Genomic DNA, 22,915 nt, shown 5'->3' with positions numbered 1-22,915 from the left:
TTTCTTTAGCTGTTCAGACCGACAAAAAAAATTAACCTATAGATACAAATGTGGATATGTTTAAAAATCTGATTTGTGCTGCAGTCTGAACAAGACCGCGCAGATCTGTCTCAGTCCCTCACAGCGCGACTCAAACAACAATGACGACGTGGATCTGAAGAGATGGAAATTGTCTGGCGGCGCGTTAAACAACACAGTGGACGACAATAGTTTAAAAACTCCAAAGAAAGTTTTCCACATAAACAGTTAGAAACAACACAGATTTCTATCGTCCATTTTGTTTAGACTTCTTGTTTTTCCGGGGGCGTGGCCTGTAACTATAGAAACCATGTGGAAGACGAGACAATGTCAACATGGACACACGCAGATCACATCTGATCACCTGCAAAATGTAATGTGAACAGTTGATCGGGAAGATCAGATTCTGATCAGATTCAGATCAGATTCAGAACTCGCTGAACTCAGGCGAGTCTGGAAAGAACCTCAAAAAAAAATCAAAAATCTCCGTCCAGCATGAAGGACACACACAGCAGTTTGATTGAAGTGGGTGTTTACATTGTTTCCAGCATGAGTCCGGCTGTCACTTGAGCATGTAACCATGTGACCATGTGAACATTCAAATCTGAATCCATGTTAAAACCTAATTACTGAGCGTTGACGTCATCGACCTGCAGCAGCAGCGCGACTCAATCAAACCACAGGACAGTGTTGAATCATGTTTTAAAGACGGCAGACGATCGTGATCACAAATCACTTTGTAAATCATGATGAGAACAAATTTGTGCATCATGTAGCGACTCATTTCTGTAATTATCAACTGGTAAACAAATGATCTCCAATAGTTGTTTGGAAAATGTATTAAGACTTCATTTTCTGCACGTTATTTAAAACATATTCACCTAAATATTCACTGAAATTATTGGAAAATTCTGCAAATAAGGTCAGTACAACAGTATAACAGTGTTTGAATCTGGTGTCGCCCGGTGACACGGCTTTTTTAACGTCAAAACAGACGGAGGCAACAACGGCAACGTTGAGTTTGTAAAGAAAACACAATCAAGTTTCCACAAAAAGTTTCAGAAGGGAATTCTCCTGCTAACAGTGAGCGTTTACTGACTTACGTACTGCAGCTTTAAGCGAGGAGTGGCGTCTGTGACTCCTGAGCTGAGCGAGAGTTTGATGACGTACGTACTGCAGCTTTAAGCATGGAGCAGTGTCTGTGACTTACGTACTGCAGCTTTAAGCGAGGAGCAGCGTCTGTGACTTACATACTACAGCTTTAAGCGAGGAGCAGCGTCTGTGACTTACGTACTGCAGCTTTAAGCGAGGGGCGGCGTCTGTGACTTACGTACTGCAGCTTTAAGTGTGGAGCGGCGTCTGTGACTTACATACTGCAGCTTTAAGCGAGTGGCGGCGTCTGTGACTCCTGAGCTGAGCGAGCGTTTACTGACTTACATACTGCAGCTTTAAGCGAGGAGCGGCGTCTGTGACTTACGTACTGCAGCTTTAAGCGAGGAGCGGCGTCTGTGACTTACGTACTGCAGCTTTAAGCATGGAGCAGTGTCTGTGACTTACGTACTGCAGCTTTAAGCGAGGAGTGGCGTCTGTGACTTACGTACTGCAGCTTTAAGCATGGAGCGGCGTCTGTGACTTACGTACTGCAGCTTTAAGCGAGGAGCGGCGTCTGTGACTTACGTACTGCAGCTTTAAGCGAGGAGTGGCGTCTGTGACTTACGTACTGCAGCTTTAAGCATGGAGCAGTGTCTGTGACTTACGTACTGCAGCTTTAAGCGAGGAGCGGCGTCTGTGACTTACGTACTGCAGCTTTAAGCGAGTGGCAGCGTCTGTGACTCCTGAGCTGAGCGAGCGTTTGATGAAGCTTCCTCGGCTCCTCAGTCTCTGACTCACGGAGGATGAATCTGAGACATTTGGACGCAGTCATCGTCTGACTCAGCCGAGCACAATCTTCGTCAAGTGAAACTTTTAAAGCAAACACTTTTTTTTTCTTCGAGACTATCGAGACGGTCATGTTGTACCTCCAGCCCACAATGGACAAATGAAGGCAACAACTAATTATTATTTATTTATTGATTAATCTATTGATTATTGACGATGGATGTTCTTACTTACAAATTTCTTGCTTTAATCTCTGCAGCCATACTAAATATAAATGTTACATACTGTTCCTTTAAATACTGTGAAACATCTCCACCAGATCTACAGACTCTCTCTCTCTCTCTCTGTCTCTGTCTGTCTTCCTGTTCCTCAGCTTCTTTGAGACGTCACTTGCTGAATCTCCATAAGTACAGTCAGGGGCCCCCTGCTGGCCACCACTGCGTACTGCGAGCCACATCTGGTGTGAACAATGTTAAGGTTTCGGTTGATTCTGTGATTCTGTCACTCGCAGGAAACAACGCGATGTTCTTCTCTGAAGCCGGTGTAAACATGTCAGACACGTGAACATGCGTGTTCTCTGTCAAACATCGTGACACTTTCATCTCAACACACACACACACACACCATCCATCCATCCATCCTTTATCACACACACACACACACACACACACACAGAGCACATGACTCATCCAGATGACTCACCCACCCCACACACACACACACACACATTGTATTATCTCCCTGGCCTAACCTTGACAGAGAACCACAGAAAGGTGCTGGTATTGTGAGAGTGAGCTGGAGATGTTCAGCTTCACACCTCCTCCATTCTGTCTTCTTCTTCTTCTTCTGAACAGAAAACCCATAAATATAAGCATTATATGTACATTCATCTATAGAGACATTATGGTCTGCTGAATCAAGATCTATTTAAACAAATTAAATCAGGTCAAAATGATTTACAGAGTATTTTTGACTCAGCTAAATATAAAACTGTGATTCATATCCAAATCATACAAAGGTTTATATCACATACTCTTTTAATTTGAATATATTTATGCATATTTAAAGTAAATGGGAAAGAGAGTGATCAGCACCTTTAGCAGCTCATAGCTGTCACCGTCTAACATCTGCCTGGACAGGTTGCGGTGAAAGGAAAGACTTCAACACTTTGTTGTCGCCTGCGTTTCACAATCTTACACAAACAGAATTCATCCTGATCTGTTAAGATGTGTCTGAGATAAACACATCTGTAATCTGGATTACAGATCTAATGAATCTTAGTCTGATGGTGTGTGAATTAAAACTTTTATTTAAAACATTTTCATGTAAATCTTGGCTTCAAGTTTGGGAAAATTCTGCAAATGTGTCTGGAGGAAACGACAGTCGAATCCGACTCCATGTGGATTTCTGTTGTGACTGAAATCACAATATAAATCATGACAAAAACAAATTTGTGCATAAAATCATGACTGATTTACAGCCACATCTGTGACACCTGATCTTTTTTGAATTGAGATGTTTGGAAAATTAATGAAAACTTAATTTTAATGCAAATGTTGTTTAAAATTTGGGGAAAATTCAGCATATTTTTCATCCACAAATTCACTGATTCAGGTCTTTTTTTGTCTCATCATATTAATAATATTAATAATGTACATTAATAATACATTTGGTGTAGACTGAGCAGTGTAATGCTGCCCCCTACAGTTTGAAGTTCTCAATCACAGTTATTCATCACTACACAGCTCAAAGTTCTTCCTCATTCTTTCGTCCTCGTCCCTTAATCTGTCTGGATTATTATTCCTCTCTCTCTCTCTCTCTCTCTCTTAAAAATGTAATTGCTGCCAAATTTGTAATTTGGATCAGATTCATGTGAAACTTAATCTGAAATATTTCAATGCAAAGAAAGTTAGAAATAAACCCAACAGTTCACACAACGAGCAAACACTAGGTGTCAGTAGAGAGAAAAGAACCAGAGACTCAAAGATGTGCAACATCTGCCTGGACAGGTTGTGGTGAAAGGAACGACTGAAACACTGTGTTTTACTGTTTTACGCAAACAAAATTAATCCTGATCTGTTAAAATGTCGCTGAGATAAACATGTGAACTTGTTCAATGGGACTGATCCGTGTTACATTTAAACTGACGCCAAATCCATAATCTGGATCAGATCTAAATTAAACTCAGTCTCCTGGTAGAAAGTCTGATCCCGCATACACGTACCAAACTCTGTTCAAATCCGATGAATTTTGACAGAGATATGATCGTGTGATTTTTAGTTTTGCCCATTAAAAGTGAGCGGGATTTCTCGAACGTTTGATCATGTTTTGTGACGTCATCAGTGGGTAAATTCTTACCAAAATTGGATGGGATTATTTTTGTGTGATAACCTACCCATCACCAAAAATCAATCACCAAAATCACATTGATTGAGTTAAAAATGTGTAGACAGGAAGTTGCTAACCGAAGGACAAACTGACTGATAAAGCCACACCCATGAAAACCAGACCTCCATTTGTTGCTCTTCTTCTCTACTTCATTTCTACTTTATTCCCTTCGTCTTTAGCAGTTTTAAATCGCGGTAAAGACACACATTTACACAGTTAGTCACCAGTGAGCGGTTAAACTGTTGATAAAACTCACCGAGGGTTTTTATCATCGTTTACAGCATCTGAGGAGGAGTTATGATCGCGGTGACTCCGATGTATATGTGTATATATATATATATATATATATATATATATATATATATATAGGAACAAAGTAAACACATCAGACAAACTATATATATATATATATATATATATATATATATATATGATGTGTTTACTTTGTTCCTAATGAATCCTGACTCATCCACTGCAGCCGTTTGTTTCACTTGGAAAAGTCTGAGTTCACTGTGAGCGATGATTCATCACACTGTGCTTTTACTTGTTCATTTTTTTCATTTTCTTTTTTAAAGCCAACAATCAGCAGACGATGACTAAGTGGATTAAGTGCTAACTCTGAATGGCTGATCTGTTTCATTCATTCATTCATTCATTCATTTTCTGTCTGTCTGTTCAGGCATCTGTGTCCAATACACAAACACACAGATTAGATTTAAATTCTTAATGAGCTGCATGAATAACAAACTGAAAAAACTCGTCTTTAAGGTGAATTTTTGTTTGAAAATCACATTTTCTTTGCCAGCTCATCAGCAACTGTGTGATTTACCTTAGTCCCCAGTTTCCTGTGGCAACTAAGAATCCTTCAATAAATAATTTTCTTGTGCAGACAGCTTAGATGTTTTGTTTAAAACTAAAAGTGGGGGAAATAAATGTGAAATGTAATATATGAGGCTGTGTTTGATTGAGACAAGTTCCCTTTCTTTGCCCCACAGCAGCAAAAACAGTCAAAACTAAAGATAATACACAACAAAACATTAGTTTTCCACATCTTTTAATGTACAATATAGACAAATATTGACTATTAAGAGTCTAAAAAATAGAATAAAATGTAATATTGGTGTAAAACGGACACATGTTTTGAGTGAAGTCCACCAGCAGATGTCAGTATTGATTCAGTACTGATTCTGTCCTCTGAGAAAACTGTTCAGATGATTTCACTTTCTCTGCTGTCTCTTCTCCTCCTTTAAATTGAGGCTGTTGACGTCTCTTTTTCTTTCATTTCCTTCAAACAGCCTTGTCTGTGTCAGGCTCACATCTATTATTCAGTGATGCATTCATGACGTATAGACTGGAAAAAGAAGACCTCAGCGTTCTCTGCAGCTGCCGAGGGAACATATGTACATGTCACCTCCATGTGCATAAATCATCGATACACACACACACGTATGTGTAGCCACTTTATTAGGCACACCTGTTCACCTGCTCCTTAACACAAATATATGACTTTTTTTTTTTAACATGTCGTGACTTTAAACCTCCGTCCAGAGGGAAGGAACTCCCTGTTTTCATAATCAGGGTAAATTATAATTCTTAAATGTCTTGCGTCAGTCGACTTTGACCACTTGATGATGTGATCTGGGCCAAAGTTTTCAAAAAATGCAATAAAAATAAAAACAGCCATAAAACTGACAAAATAGAAGCACAAGGACAAAAAGTTTTGTCACTTGTTTTTCATTTTCTCACACAAACTAAACTGATGACCATGATGTCACACACACACTCGACTTTCACTGTACCCCAAACTTTCAGGGGTTGGGGTTATTTTGGGGGTTATTTTGGTTGAAACACGCCAAAGTTTTTCAAAATCTAGGGTAGATGAGAAAAGTTCCTGCAGTGGAAAAGTGGCCTTACGTCGTCTCCTTCTACTTCAGGGTCAAAATGCAGGAGTAATCGGACTATGGGTCACATTATCCAGGTATGTTAGTCCGACTAAGACTAGCTCGACTGTAGTCGGACTAACGTGTTAACGTGACCGGATTATTGTCTTAGTCTGACTAAATTCAGACTTTGAAATAGTTAAATTCTTCTTTCAAAAGTCTTGTTTAAAGGTGCGTTGTAGCCGTAAAACTTGTTCTGCCAATGAGCGTTCTTCACCTCAAAGCCCGGCCCCCCTCGAGTTCCTGGTAATCTGAAAAGTCCATTGTCTTGAGAAACAGTAGGTGCTTCTCTCAGGGGAAAGTTTGGGGTCAAGGGAAAGTTTTTTCCTCTGGTAATTTTGATGGAAACGAGTAAATGAGAAAAGTTCCTTCGGTGAAAAAGTGGCTATAGAGATTCAACTCTAGAGCAGGGGTGTCAAACTCATTTTAGTTTAGGGGCCACATACGGCACAATTTGATCTCAAGTGGGCCAGACCAGTAAAATTTAAAAAAAGCAAAATAACCTATAAACAACAATAATTATCTTTTTACAAAACATATTAGAAAAAATGAGTGCAGTTTCAATACAATTATTTCCTAAATTAAACATTTACACATGTGCAATACAACTTTCAGATAACAGTGGATCTACAGAGGCACAAAACATTTAGACGAGACAGGTATCTGGAACTGAAAAATACAGTAGTAAATTTTAACAAATTCATCCTGCGGGCCGGATTGGACCCTGTGGTGGGCCATACGTTTGACACCCGTGCTCTAGAGGGCGACACTGTCCTCCATTGTTTTTTGATTTTGTCACACTGTAGCTGCAGATCTTGACGATCAGATTTCTGCGTCCACACAGTCGTCCAAAACAAAACAAAATCCAGATCTGAGTCACATCAACAGGCAAAATCCAGATCAGCTTGGTAACGTGAAGGTAACCTTTATCTTTAAAGCGTCAGAAGAAGCCTCCTGCTGCTTTATTAAGTGTCCTGTGTACCTAATAAAGTGGCAGCGTGTTGAAAACCGGCTCTGTGTGGTTGCACATTCCTGTTGTGAGTGTGTGGCTTCAGGCTGCGGCTCAGGAAACTGCCCTGGGAAGAGCAGATACGACTGCGATATGAGATGATTTAGTGTCAGAATGTTGGCGGCAGCGCGGGTCACCACACACTCTGGGTGTGTAATCTCTCTCTGGTCAACCTCACACAGGATATGCCAACACACACTTGAATGCCTCCCCCCCCCCCCCCCCCCCCCCCTTTTTTTTTTGCTTTGTTTGTACTCTGCAATCTGAGTCAGCGGGAGACGAGGATGGTGTTGATTTGCGCTCGTCGTTTTTTAACGGCACTGCCAATTATTGGCGGTTTCGATGGCGTTTGAGCGCAGAGCACTGCGCGGCGCTCATTATACAGCATGTGGCACTCGAGTGTACGCGACACTTTCGGAGACGCCGCGGGAATCCGACATGTCCACCCTTTTCTCGTAGATTTGTAGACGAGTGATTATGTGAAGATTATTTGGCCACAGTCGGGTACAGAAGGAGGAGGAGCCGGCATTTTCTTAATACCAGGATTCTTTCTCCTAAACCAGAGAGTAAATCAAAGTTTATCTTTATAAGTAGAGGAGATAGATGTGTACGTGTAAATAAAATAGAATTGAATATAAAAGCTTTGTTTCAGTAGTATTTCCTTGGTTTGATGACTTTCATTATTGTTTTTCCAGGTTTTATTTCCATCTTTGTTTATCTCTTCACGTTGCTTTGTCACATTATTACCTCTTTGTGTTTAAGTTAGTTTGTTTGTTGTGACCAATCTGTGAGGCCTCGAGCACCAACTGGTGCAAAGGTCCTATTTTATCCGCTCCGATTATTCTTTTTCTTTTTGTTTCTCGACAAAAACTCATCAAACATCGCGTTCACATTAGGACTTGCGAAAACCGAGATCTGACCTAGTTTTAGGGCGATCCGATGAATTTTGCAGAAATAAAGTTAAAAAAAACACATTTTCACATCCCACTAGCCACACAGCAGGCTCCGCCCGCACAAACTCATCTTCCTTTGATCTGTGTGCAGGGTACCATGGCAACCATGGCCAAAATGTTGTTAAAAGTATGTCTCTGTTCTTCTTCATCTTCATTTTAAAATCATTTGGTCCACAATGATAGAGCCAGCAAAGAAAGTTATTGCGCCACCTACTGGCGACAGGAAGTACGACATCTGTAACAAACATAGTTTTATTTATGTGAATGTTTCGGGGCGGGGTCTACGTCATTTGCTATACTCTGACATAGTTAAATAATTATTGGTGGCCTATATTTGGGCATGGGATTCCAAAATGGCGATAACCCGTGATACGTTTGCATCCGTGGATTTTTCCGAACTTCCCGAGAACGCGGTCACGTTCTGACCTCTGACTTCCAATGTCATTGGGACGTAGTGCTTCATGTTATCCCTAACGACAGCTTGTATCCCATACGTTGTATTACTGCCATCTCCTGGAGTTAGGAAACACCTACACTATCCAGTCTTTCTTTCTTTGCGTCCTCTGTCATTTTCTCGTCTCCTGTCCTCATCTGTCCCCTGTTTTTTTAGTGTCTCGCTCCTCTGGAAGTTCAGAGGTTGAGATGAGAGGCAGAAGCAGACAGGGTTTTCCAGTCATTTCAAAAACAAAAACATGAACAGCAGCTGGAATGTTCTGAACGAGACGGATGTTTTGATGCATGAATTATTTAAATTGACTAAATCATAGTTGTTGCTGTATTAGTTTTGGGATGAGAATCGCTGTTTTTTTTTTTAATAGAAGATTCTTCGTTTCTTTTGCTCACAAGAAAAAAACATGTCATTTTACATGTATGAGAAATATACAGTAAGTGCAAAACCTGGTCGTTTGATGCGCTACATACACATATATGTCTTGTCTCCGCTCGCCCCAGCTCTGCTGCTGTATACACACAAATGCTCCCTCGGTCAGGTCTGATAGTTTTGCCTGACAGAGTCTGTTTTCACACATGAATGACACAGCAAGCACATAATTGCTCCATCGTTTCGGAACAAAGAAGCGAACGTACTGCAGCTTTAACTCAAACCGATCCTCCTGTGCTGCGCCGAGAGCTCTGATGCTGCAGCACATTCCTGCGGCGCACAGAGAGTTTCACAGGTGTCATTTTGTGTTTGGGTCACGTTAACGCAGCTGAGCGAGTTTCCATTCACTCTGAGATTCTGATTCTGATCAAAAAGCCTTGAAACCGAAATGTCAACAAAAATATAATATTGCATTTAGAGAAAGGTTCTGGTCAAATGAAGCACTTCAAGGTCCCGGTGATTCATCGTTCCTCTCAAATTGAACACAAATTACTACTATTTCTTATGTTTCTAATGGAAAGTCCAGTGAGTCACATGTGTTTGTGTGTGTGTGCACATGCTTCCTGTGGTTTGGCTGCAGCAGCTCCGTGGCCAGAGTCACGTCCTTTTAGCGCGATGCTTGTGGGAATGTGGGGAGTTTGGTGAAGACCAGCTCGTAAAACGCTGCACGCTGGCACTGACGCTGCTTCCCCTGCAGACAGAGAAGCAGCGACCGATGAGGAAGCCACACAGGCAGCCAGCGTCAGGAGCTTCTCTCTTTATCTGTTCTCACACATGCTCGCGAGGCAGATAACCCAGCGGTCGCGACCCTTGGCTTTTTGACCACTGCTCGCGGGGTTTTTTTTGTTTTTTATTTGACTTTTTGTCCGTGTGACCAGTTTCACTTCACCTGAACTGAGAAGAATGAAGTTACTTTGAGAAGTCGCTCACTTGTGTGTTCTTGTGAAAAAAGATAAAAGCACTTCTGCTCTGTATTAAAGTGCGAGTGAAGTGACTTTGTCATGTGTTGTTAATCACTCTGACTCATGTTAATGATTAAAAAAGTGGCTTAGAGTTTAAAAATTAGGCGTGTAGAGGCCTTTGCAGCGAGAAGAGCCCGGGTTTACGACGCGTTCTTCCCGCGTGTGCGTGGGTTTTTCCGGGTTTCCTCCCTCAATCCAAAAACATGCAGATTAGGGGATTAGGTAAATTGATCGCTCTAAATTGACCGTAGGTGTGAGCATGAATAGTTCTCTGTCCAGTTTGTGACCCGGCCTTTTGCCCGCGTGTCAGCTGGGATTCGCACCAGTGACCCCTGTGACCCTCATGTGGAGGAAAAAGTGGCAGTGAGTGGGTGAGTGATTTTGTAAAATAGTGGGGGTGTGTCTACTGTAAGAACCAAACACACACATGATCAGCTTGTTTACATTCAAAGTCTGATTTTAGTCAGACTAAGACTATAAATCAGTTTTTCTTCTTCAGTGTCATGTAAACATGTTAGTCTGACTAAAATTGGACTAACATAATGTGATTCTTAGTCCGATTACTCCTGCATGTAAACACGTTAGTCCGACTAAAATTGGACTAACATAATGTGATTCATAGTCCGATTACTCCTGCATGTAAACACGTTAGTCCGACTGGAGTCAGACTTGTCATTCTGCTCTCACACTGAAACCGTCACTGTTTGTTTTTCTGTCACATAAAGGTCAACAGGAAACTGATTTAATATGCATTAGCTTAAAGAGAGATACAGCGCCACCTACAGAGGCAGAGGCAGACATAACATGGCCAATACATTTTTTCTCCTCCACATGTAAACTCAGACTCTGTAAGTTGTCCGATTGTCTGTCTTAGTCAGACTACGACCTTAGTCTGATTAAACTGTTCATGTAAACTTTTCTAGCCTTGATGGTGACTCAAAGCTACACAACAGCAGATGTATAATAATAATAATGAGTCCACTTCACTTTATTTCTGAGCTCACGTATTTGTAGTTATCGTGTCATCTTTTTTAATTCTATTTTATTTTCCTTTATTTAACCAGGTAAAAAAAACTCATTTAAAAACAGATTTAAAACCTCTTTTTCAAGAGTGACCTGGCCAAGATGGCAGCACAAACATAGAATGTTACTCCAAACACACAAGACACAAGTCAAATACGATCAAACACTGCAGGAAAACAAGAGTGGGATTTACATGATTACATAGGGCAATCACAAGAGCCAATTTATAATTGTCTTGAATTCCCCCAGAGCTACGAGATGTGTCAATTTCAAGTCCTTCTGCACAGCGTTCCAGGTAGACGGGGCACAAAACTTAAAAGCCTTTTTGCCCAGTTCAGTTTTGACTCTCAGGACCTGCATCTGTACGATGTCCATAGAACGCAGGCCATATCGACTGCGGTTGCTACACATGTGTAAACACAAATATGTCGGCAGACGTCCAAGAAAGTCAGCCAGTGATAAACCACAAACACAGTGGTATACAGAATCCAGTTTCTTTCAAACCTGATCAGGAGCGTTCATAAAAAGCAGGTCTCCATAATCCAACAAGGGTAAAAACGTTGTGGTGATTAAATGTTTTGAAAAACATGATTTATTTCTAAAAAAGAAACCCAATTTCAATTTCAGTTTAGAAACAAGTTTATCGATGTGCAGTTTAAAAACAGATTCTCATCAATAAGAATGCCTAAGAATTTATAAGATGTGACCATTTCAATTTCAACCCCATGAACAGTTAGGGTTAGAGATGGAAGCTGCCTGCCATTTGAAAATAGCATGGTCTTTGATTTAACTGCATTCAGCACTAACTTGAGCTGAGTCAAATGGAACTGAACAACTGCAACAACTCAAGTGATTTTAAAACTGAAGAAGATGAGTAATAAATTACTGTATCATCAGCATACAAATGGGACAAATTATCCACCAACATAAGAATAGAATAGATTCATTATTGTCATGGCGCTGGGGAACAGTACAATCCAGAGAGCTTCAATCTTTTAAAACCACTAACATGCAGTTAGAAATAAGAATAAATGAGAGGGAAGTCCACAACATAAATAACAATTTACAAATTAACACTGACATCATTTAAATGCCATAGCTTTGTTTTCTTATAATTATTCCTTTAAATCTATTGCACGTATAGTATAAGACACAGTAACATACAGTAAAAACTTTAGATTTTTTAAATTTCACTCACAAAGTGAATGCTATGCTATAACACTTTCGACCTGTTTGTAATGTTTGTGTGTGGAGAGTATTATTTACACTGTAAAAAAATATTAGCCTCTATGTTAGAATAATGTCGATTTAATTCAGATTAAAGACGTGATGTAAAGAAGGAGTGAAGGGAATGATACGTTCACACTTGTTTTCTACTCAGTTTAGAACAAAAAAACAATGAACAAAAAAAAAATCTTTTTTAGTTCAGTTTTATTTTATTTTGCCCAAATTAAGTGAAAAACCATTGAATAATTACAGAAACTGTGGTTTTTAAATGTTGCACATGTTTATTTCTCAAATTATCACGGCTTGTTGCAAAAGTAGAGCGTGTCATTCTTTTTTTTCTCGGTTCACAGGAAAAACCTGAACTTTGTTCATCAGAAATGTTACAGGATCAAATTCACTGTTAGTTTCCTAATGAATCAACTTATTATTGTCATTTCCAAACTCTATCTTCTGATTGGTTCTCTGCTCAGTTTGTCCCGCCCCTTAACATTTCCCTCTAGTTTGTATTTGGTTGAAAAAAGTATCAGCAGATTTTTGTCACATCAACTTTATTTTTATTTACTCAACGTCAGGATTTTGATGGTGAAAAACGGATATTTTTCCTCGTAGTTGGCGTGAGCGTAAGCACGAACATGTGGACGAATAATTTGTTGATTATTTTATTTGTTTGGTCTTTGTTTTTGTCCACAAACCAAAATGAAATTGAGTTTTAATGATTTCTTTGTTTTATAGAGCAAAGAAAGAAGCTGAAAAATCACAGAAACTTGTTTTAATTATTCTAAAAAATACTCACAATGATCAAATCAGTTATGAAAATAGTTGAAAATTGATTAATTATGGACAACCAATCAATTAATCGAGAAAATAATCACGAGTTGCAGCTCTTACTGCATAAAATGTCAGGTATGGTTTTTTTTTTTTATTGCTCTAACGATTATTTCCTCAATTTTTCTCCCTTAAATGTTGAAAATGTCTTCGTTTTTGTCCATAAAATGATTTCTTTGTTAAGTGGAGCAAAGACACTAGAAAATATTCAACATTTAAGAAGCTGAAAAATGACAGAAACTTGATTTAATTATTTGGAAAAACGCTCAAACTGATTCATTGATCATCAAAATAGTCGACGATTCATTTAGTCATTGTTTCAAAAACATAAATATCGTAGAAATCTTTCAAAAACTTGTTTAAAACTAAATATGATTGTTGTTATTGTTATTTAGTTGTCAAATAATCAACATTTGACCACTAAAACCACATTTTTCTGTTCAGGAATGTGAGTAAATAACTGTAATTTGACATTTTAATCAAGAAATAATCACATGCTTTACTTTTTCTAGGGTTTCTTTGTAACAGTAAATTTGACAATTTATGGATATAACAACTTTAATTCTATTTTAACATTAAAAATATGATTTTGGTGAAAAAGCTTCTTCTTCATACAGGTTTATTAACCTTTACAGAAACATAAAAAGTGATGTAGATAATTACCAATGCTGTTCATTTAGGGCATAAACCTTACATTGAATGGTTTAATATGTATATTTAAATACACGTAAAAAAAATGAAGATGAACAAATCAAACAAACGACCTAAATATAAGTAAATTAAATAAAAAAAAGTCAAACTTCAGTTAGAAGTTTGTTCTAATTGTTTTATATTGGAATCTACAAGAACGATGGAATTTCAGAAACGACTCATGTGACACAGACTCAGAGGGAAGTGGACTCAACAGCGAGGATCACACTTGACCTTTTGTTCCTGTCGAGGTAGCAGAAGTGACTCTGTGGTTAGAGAGAGAGGGAGAGAGAGAGAGAGAGGGAGGGTGGAAGTACCTCTGCCCTGTCAGTGCACTCTGTGGGTCCACACACACACACACACACACACACGCACGCCGCCCGGGCCAAGCAATAATTAAAAGCAAAAGTAAATGAGTGGTCGTTGGATGTTTTGTGCCTCATTACAGTCCGACGGCTCTGCACCGCGAGCGTAACTCATCGCTGACACGTCTCATTTTCTATGAAGTGAAGAAGCTAAATCCAGACTCCACTGTGTACCCATCCACACTGCTCATGTACAACACTGACACCACATGCCAAAGCTCTGTGTGTGTGTGTGTGTGTGTGAACGTGTCGGGGCAGAAACCTAAGTCACCACTGGCTCCACTGGGCTTCACCAATTTCCCAGAGGTCCCAGCTCCAGCCGGAGTCCTGGCCTCGCTCACCGTCTCCAGCTGCTGCTGCTGCTGCTGCTGCTGCTGCTGCTGCTGCCATGCCCTCAAACCCTTGGAAAGGTCCTCTTCCTGCCATAAATGTCACAAGCTCCTCACACAAGATAAATGAAGACACAGTCGCGAGCCAAACGAGATAATCAAACATCAGCAGCAGCAGCAGCAGCGTCTTCTCATACCTTCTCTGTCTCTGTGGTGTTTGTTTCACCCTCACAGGATGTCAGATGTCTTCAGGGACTCCTGTGACTGTGTGTAAACGTGTCTCCGTCCTGGTGTCGCGTCTGTATTTCTGTAAACGAGTCTTTGCTGTAGATTACGGTCGATAATCTCAAGGTATTTTTAGGGCAAAGCAGATTTATGTGTCTTTGTTAAACTGTCTTTGGTTTATTTGGCGACGCTGTGGCTTTCTTTTTTTATGTTTTCACGCTCATGTCTGTTAGTTTGTTTGTTTTCCAACAGCACAACTTAAAAAAAAAAGAATAATTACATTTCTGTGGCGATCTGAATTCAGACACTGAGCAGCCTCGGGTGTTTTGTCGAGTTACCTCCACCAAGGAAGTTCTGTTATCATCTTCTCTCAGCAACTTCCTGTCTACAGTTTTAGACGGATCAATTTGAATTTTCTGCAGCTGTGTTCCCACTAACTTTGGTATAAATCTATAATGATCACATTTTCAAGAAATCCCATTCTCTTATAACGGACAAAACTGTGAAAGAAAAATCACATTTTAAATATGTCATATGTCACTCTTAGAGAGACTGAGAGACTGAGTTTCATCCGAATCTGATCCAGATTACGGATTACAGATTTTGGTGGCATTTTAAAACAGGCTGCTTTCACCGCAACCTGTCTAGGCAGATGCTGCACATCTTTGAGTCTGATTCTGTCAGAGACAAAAAGTTTATATATATGTATATATATGTGTATATATATATATATATTTATATATATATGTGTACATATATATGTATATGTGTATATGTATATATATATATATATAAACTTTTTTATTATTATTATTGGAAAAATTATGGAGTGGAGAGGAGTTAGGTAACGCACACAAAAAAACTTGTAACACTACAAATATCTGAATATATTCTAACGTAAGATAACGAGATGCATTCAAAGACCCTGGCAAATTTCATCACTTCTGTAAACGCACAAACAGCCATGACGTAAATGCTTGTTGCTGCTGCCACCTTTGAATTTGTATCTTTTTTAATATACAGCATATTGAATAGTTACATTAACGGATGAACTTATAATCAGTTTTCATTTTCACATGAAAGTCGGTACCAAACTCTATTCACAATTCTGCCTATTTCACGTTTCTTCACTTACTGGCGATTATACATGGAACCTATGTGTTAATAAGGATCATGTTATAAAACAATAGAAAGAGCTCTTTTATTCGGCATATAGATGTTAGGTTTACGTGGGATTTTGTTTTGTAAAATCAGACTTTTATAATCGCTGCACCGTCGAGCGTGGAACAGAAACCAGGAATGACCCAATGAGGGTGACGTGTTTTTGTGACCAAACACAGGTGAATCACATGAGCACAGGAAGTCAAAATTAACAAGAAACCCTACAAAATAAAACAAGAAACAAGTAAAACCAGAAACCCAGAAACAAAAGAACTGAAACAAGTCAGGGTAAAGATTTTTTTTTTAAAAAAGAACAACTAAAGTCTAAACAGGATCTTGTTGAAACAAAAAGCACCTGGAGAAACCCAGAGGTCATGACCTCTGCCTCACTTACGCCAGAAAAGGTCATAAAGAGGTCACAGAAACAAGTCCACGCTTGTACAGACACATCTACTCAGACCTTTCTTGTACCTCAGCGATGATAAATGATAAATAAATAAATAAAAAGGTGCACTTCGCTCCCATTTAATATCAATGAAATGCAAATGTTCCAGCCAGCGTTCAAACGTCTCATTCACTCGTCTCCCCGCGCTCCAGAGAACAGCGATTGAACGGTGAATGGATGTGATTATGATCTGCTGTCAGAGTCTGAGTGAGGGCTCGCCAAGCCAGCTGCTGCTGCTGCTGCTGCTGCTGCTCATGCTGCTGCTGCTCATGCTCATGCTCATGAATGGGTGTTGGCTCAGGCGAGCAGCGAGTCCTTCAATTACACCTTATCTTGTGTGGATAATGGAGGCTGGGAGCCGCGGGATCGCAGCGTGTTTGGCTCCTGACGTGCACCTGTAGTCACGGATCGCTGCAGACTCTGTGGACAGCTGGACTTAATAGGAAAAAGCCTTGGAAAGGTGCGCAGAGGACATGATTAAAACCATGCAAACTCACCGAGGAGTACAGTGAATTCATCCGTGTGTGTTTGTATTAAAGCCTCACACTTTTTGGTGTGTGTGTTTAATTTTTACCCGATGTTTCTCACCAACTCTGCAAAAGGAAGTCAAACACGAGCGTTGACCTTAATTTGGCAGAAGCAGAGACAGACACCGGTTCACGTCTGGACACGTAGCACATGTCACGACGCATGGTGGGAAATGTCAAGAGACCGCATCACCCAAAACCACCAGAGAGGAAGTGATGTCGCAGCAGACGTCTGGACTTCAAAGACTTCACACATACAATCATCATACAATATGATGATGAAACAAAAAGAAGGATATGGTGCAAGTTACACAAATATAAAAAATGTTAAAAGTTCACTCGACAGGTTTAAAAACGTGTCAGGTGGTTTACTGAGCGCACCAGTGTGTACACTGACCACTCTGCTGATGTTTGGATAAGAAATAGAAGAGATATATATACTCATATGCACTGCAAAAACTGCTCTAAAAATTAGTCAAATATTAATATATAAATATATTAATTTTCTTCATTAAGCATTAGAATTTATACGTTCAATCTGAGAATAATAAGCCAAAATAAACCCAGTTTTTTAAAAAAGCAATAATTAAATTACCAAAAAAACACCAAAAGCAAATTCAATTAAATTAATTCATATTTTCGTATCTGCCAATGGAGGAAGTTATTAAAAATAAAAGCTTTTTATATGTTGAATCTAAGAAATAAAAAAAGAAGGCACATTTTTCAAAAAGGCAAATTAAAAACTACTACATTTTTTTCAGAAAATAGACACACACATTTCTCAGAAATTGAAAATAGTTTTTTACAGTGTGTCTGTGAGTGTTTATGAGACAGGACAGGAAATGCTTATTTTTTTCAAAAAATGTGTGAAATATCTGAGATTAGAGATTATGCTGACATGTGTGAAGTGTTGAAGTGTTGGGGTGAGATTAGATATTATTCTGACACATGTGAAGTGAGATTAGAGATTAAGAGACATTTTGAAACAGTGTCTTCAGTATGAACTGATGCTTGTTTGCAACTGCAACTCAAGCTTTTGTGAACAACACATTTTCTCAATGCATGATGGGAAATCACATTTCAATCAATTTCTTTGTTTTCACAGCAACATGACTCACGCCCAGAGAGAGAGCGAGGTGATGGGTATCAGTGGGCAGGGAGCAGACAGCAGCACCTCAGCATCTGTTACCACGGTTACCGCCTCTCATCAGCCAGCACTGGTAAGCACACACACACACACACACACACACTTTAGTTTCCTCTCACATTCCACAAGTGTCACTGGTGTAATAAGAGCTGCTGAGCTTTACAAGCAAACCCACGCCCATGTCCACATCCATGCCCACGCCCACGTCTACGCCCACATCCATGCCCACGTCTACTCCGACATAAACAATCCACGCCGAGTTAATGACACTGAAAAGCAGAAAACGACCAAGTCGTGTCAGAGGCTGAATATAAGCATCAAAGCATAATAATTTGTAATTAAAGTGATTTTTTATAAAACAGTCGTTTTATATTAAACTGTCGTAGTTAAATGTAACAAAGGTCCTGAGAGAGTGATGACATCGTCAACACGTTCATGTTCTCGCATGTTAATGTTCACAGTCACTCTCTTGATGATTGGCGTCCAGTTACCATGGAAACGAAGCCTCTCCTGTTTTCAGTGACGTTATTAACACAAGGAGACAGAAATGAACTTAAAGCAGTTTTATTTATAAAATATACGTATATATACTGTATTATACATATATGTATATATATATATATATATATATATATATATATATATATACATATATATATATACTGTATATATACATATTATATGTATATCTATGAAGGCATTTTAAATTTGAAGCTCACCATATTTTAAGCATGAGTTTGTGTGTGTGTGACTGTGTGTCTGTCTGTCTGTGTGTGTGTGTGTGTGTGTGTGTGTGTGTGTGTCATAAAGCAGCTCACAGTGAAGTAGTGCAGCAGCCCTCAGGCGTCTGTATATACAAACGCACACAAGTGTGTGTGTATAATCTATAGAAACAATCTTAAGGTGTGTTGACAGTGACGGTGATTTATGAGGCTTCTGTGTAAACTATTGTTTTATTCCTGTGGCTCAGAGTTAAAGCTAACGTGTGTGTATGAGTGAGCATATTAAAGAGCACCATTAGTGTTTGAGTAATGGCCTGTCTGTCTCTCTCTCTCTCTCTCTCTCTGTCTGTGTGTCTCTCTCTCTCTCTCTCTGTGTCTGTCTCTCTCTCTCACTCTCTCTGTCTGTGTCTCTCTGTCTCTCTCTGTCTGTCTGTCTCTCTCTGTACCCGAGGCCTCCTGTAAACCAGCTCCTGTGTCTCACCGCTGTCACACACTGTCCTCCTCTGTCTTTTGGCTCTTTTTCCACCGCAGTTCCAGCAAGAATCAAAGGCAACAATGTCCGACTGTAGATGAAGTTAAACAGACTTAAAAATCCTACTTAGAGTTCCAAAATCTACTTAAATTTCCATTTCTATTTATAATCCCTAATCCCACTGATTGGTCAGAGCGTGTCGTCACTGAAGAGTCATGAGCGTGGCGTCTGACACAAGAATCAAAGGCAACGATGTCCAACTGTAGATCAAAGTTAAAAAGACTTAAAAATCCTGAAAACATTTAGCAAAGCAAACGTGTTGAGCAGAGGAGTGTGGTGGATTTAGAGACGGCTCTGCTGAAAGTCGGCCATCGTGAGCCCAATCATGGAAAACAAACCGTCTAGAGCCGTACCATGTCATGCCGTGCCAGTACTGTATAGTGAAAAAGTGACATTTTTGTGACCCGCCATGCAAAAGTAGCAACAAACCTAGTAAACAAAGAAAAAAGATTTTATTTCAAAGAAGAATTCACTACATGCTTCAAATCACAGTATTGTGGGTCTTAAAACCATAAACCAGTGCTTTTGTTGTTGTTTCTTTTCTACTTAATATGCAGAGCTGCTGCTGCTGCTGCTGCTGAGGCTCCTCACTGCTACTGCTGCTTATTATTGGTACTGCTGCTTATTACTGCGAACGAAACAATACCAAATGCAAATTCAGTTTTTTGATGAAATTATTCAAGTTTAGCACTTTAAATTCACATATAAATGATTCAAATTCAGTTTCTGGTGGCACATATTTCAGCCCATAATAAACACACAGCATGAGTTGAAGGATTTTTAAAGTTAAAGTATCAGACACAATAAAAACAAGAACTGCGATATATATATATATGTATATGTATATATATATATATATATATATATATATATATATACATACATATATATGTATATATATATATATATTTATATATATATATATTTATATATATATATACATTTATATATACATACATTTTTTTCAAACATTGAAAAATATTAAAACGTCACGTCTGTCGTGTTTTTTAATGTGATGTTAAAAACAGTAATAATAGAGCAGATGTCTCGTCTTACACAGAAGTGTATGTGTGTGTGTGTGTGTGTGTGTTTTTACTTTGATATCAGACATTTAAATTCTTTCCTGTATTTGATGACTTCTGCTTACAGTCGTGAGACACACACACACACACACACACACACACAGAGTTTCCTCTCACATTCACACATTCTTCACTGGTGTAATATGAGCTGTGGTCAGCAGAGGGCAGACTCTTGCTTTGGCAGAGTTGATGGTGTGTGTGTGTGTGTGTGTGTATGTGTAACACTGACAGACACATTAACCTCTCAGACTCTCAGTGTCACACTCATTTTAACCCCACTTTGTCTCACGTCAGCCCTTCCTGTCTTCTTCTTCTCTCTCCTCCTCTTCTTCTTCTTCCTCCTCCCCGTCTTCTTCTTCTTCTGTAAATACGCCGCCGCGTCTCGGTGACACCGTCTGCAGATTAAACCAATCGCAGGACGAGAACGTGGTCCAGAAAGGGCTCAGAAGGCCATGAGAAAGACTCGCCCACCCTCTAAAAATCACAACCTCTTCCCACCCCCTGTCGACACTCTGACACACACACACACACACACACACACACGTGTTTAAAACCCTTTCATCCCAAAGGTCAATCACCTGTTTTCCTAGAAAGATCACATAGAAACACAGACGTCTTAGATCTTTTTCTTCTTCTGTTATATTGTTTTTTTCTTCTGGAATCATCAACAGTGTTTGGTTCTCGATCACTGGGTAAACAAACTGGTGGTCTGTGGGCCAAAACTGGCCCGCCAGCATCAGTTTCTGGCCTGATGTGTCCTTGGTACAACGACACACTCTGAGAGGTCATCGAGACTAGAAAAGTGTGGTATGAATACAGAAGATTTTCTATTTATGAATTCATCCAGAATTCAGGGCTTTTATTCTGAAAAGATTTGAACTGATTCAAAGAGATTCTGCTGCTAGAAACGACAATAATCTGACAAATGTTTGGTTTGAACAACAATAATAATAATTAAATCACTGCTGATGTAATGGAGAGCCAAGTTGGGATCATTAACAGTACGGAAAAGGGAAAATAGAGTTTGTTAAGAGCATTTTATAACATTTCAAGACATTTTTTTTTTTTTAAACCAATAACGATGTTTTGACCCAGCATTCAACTGCAAGGTCAAACTTACTTCTCTGACCCCTGACCTGGAGCAGAAAAAATGTCATTAGATAAAAATCTGCTCAAAGGTCATAGGTCACAGCAGGAGCTGCGAAAATCCCAATATGTCAGAGTTTTAGACCGATCCAATACATTTTGCGGGAATTATAGTTAGGAAAAAAAACCATTTTCACATTTTGTGTTCCCACTAGCCACGCAGCAGGCTTCCAATCGTCATTACTGCCCCTACTGGCCACAGGAAGTACACCTTCAGTAATAAACATTGTTTCCATCTCTTAGTTGAAGCTCTGAAGGTGTGGTCTACGTTTGCTTTGCTCTGACATAACTAGTTAGTGGTGGACTCTCTGTAGCGCCACCTAATGGCCTTTGTGACACACAGTACATGGAGGGTGAGAGGACCTTATTGTACATATTCACTCATTTTTGTCCTGATTCTTTTACACTTTAATGTCATTTGTCATTTTTATATCATTTTATGTTGTTTTGGTTTCGATTTCTGTGTGTGTGTGTGTGTGTGTGTGTGTGTGTACGTGCAGCTGAAAGTGACATTTAAGTTGACTTTGAATCAGATGACTGTGATCGTGTTAGCTGAACAACATCAGAGATAAGTTAAGTAAGTTAAGTTGTTTTATATATATATTTGTATATTCTATTATATACAGTCAAATACTGTATATAATAGAATATACAAATATATATATAAAACAACATGGTAAAAACATCTGTTTCTACATTGTGAATTGAGTTGCTATGGCAACAACAAACAAAAAAAGGCAAAAAGAAACAAGTCCAGTTCTTTATTTTGTGAGCCTCAGAAAAAGGAAGAGCCTTTTTTTCGGACGCTTTATTTTGACAGGCAGTGAAGGTCAGGAGGTCACACATAAGCAGTGCAGGTTCGATGGAGCAATGGTTTGATAAAATGTGACCACGAGAGCTCAGCTCAGGCCTGAACTGCAACATTTCCCAGGGTCAACTTCCTCATCTGTGTATGACTGTGTAGCGTCACCACACACACTCACACATTCTCTTGCGTGTGTGTGTGTGTGTGTGTGTGTGTTTCCCCCTGTAGCCATGTGGGCAAGTCGCAGCACTCTCACCTTTGCTTTGCTTCCCAAACTCTAATTGTGACGGATGATGAGTGACACGCACGTTCTGGCACAGGGACACATTCTTGCCTCGGTGTTTTCATGCCAGTGGGTGTGTGCCTTCGTTCTTTTCTCTTCTCTCTCTCTTCTTTTCTTTTGTGTGGGCCTCGCTCGGTGCCCTACAGGCCTTCTCACCCTCTTTTTTATTGACACTGACTCTGGTTTCTTTCTTTCTTTCTTTTTTAACTTACTTTAGATTCAGATAGGCACTTTAGATTAAGATGCAGAACTGTGCTGTAACTGTAACATATTATAATAATAACTAACAATAATAATAATGTTTATGCAATAAATTAATAAATGACAATAACACAAATTCAAAAAAGTGTTAA

The 22,915-nt window shown here is 39.3% G+C and overlaps 1 protein-coding gene across 2 annotated transcripts in view; it reads left to right on the top strand.

The window, feature by feature from the left end:
- dph1 (diphthamide biosynthesis 1) overlaps positions 1-22,915 on the top strand; it is a 207,464-nt gene that overhangs the window by 108,553 nt on the left and 75,996 nt on the right. For both annotated transcript variants that reach the window (XM_058633730.1, XM_058633731.1), the window contains exon 12: positions 17,951-18,065. In XM_058633730.1, the coding sequence (XP_058489713.1) occupies positions 17,951-18,065 (115 nt within the window). The remainder of the gene's footprint in view (positions 1-17,950; positions 18,066-22,915) is intronic.

This window comes from Solea solea, chromosome 7, assembly GCF_958295425.1.
Source record: "Solea solea chromosome 7, fSolSol10.1, whole genome shotgun sequence".
NCBI lineage: Eukaryota > Metazoa > Chordata > Actinopteri > Pleuronectiformes > Soleidae > Solea > Solea solea.
Note: the sequence above shows the minus strand (reverse complement) of the source record. Positions and strands in the feature narration are given on the sequence as shown.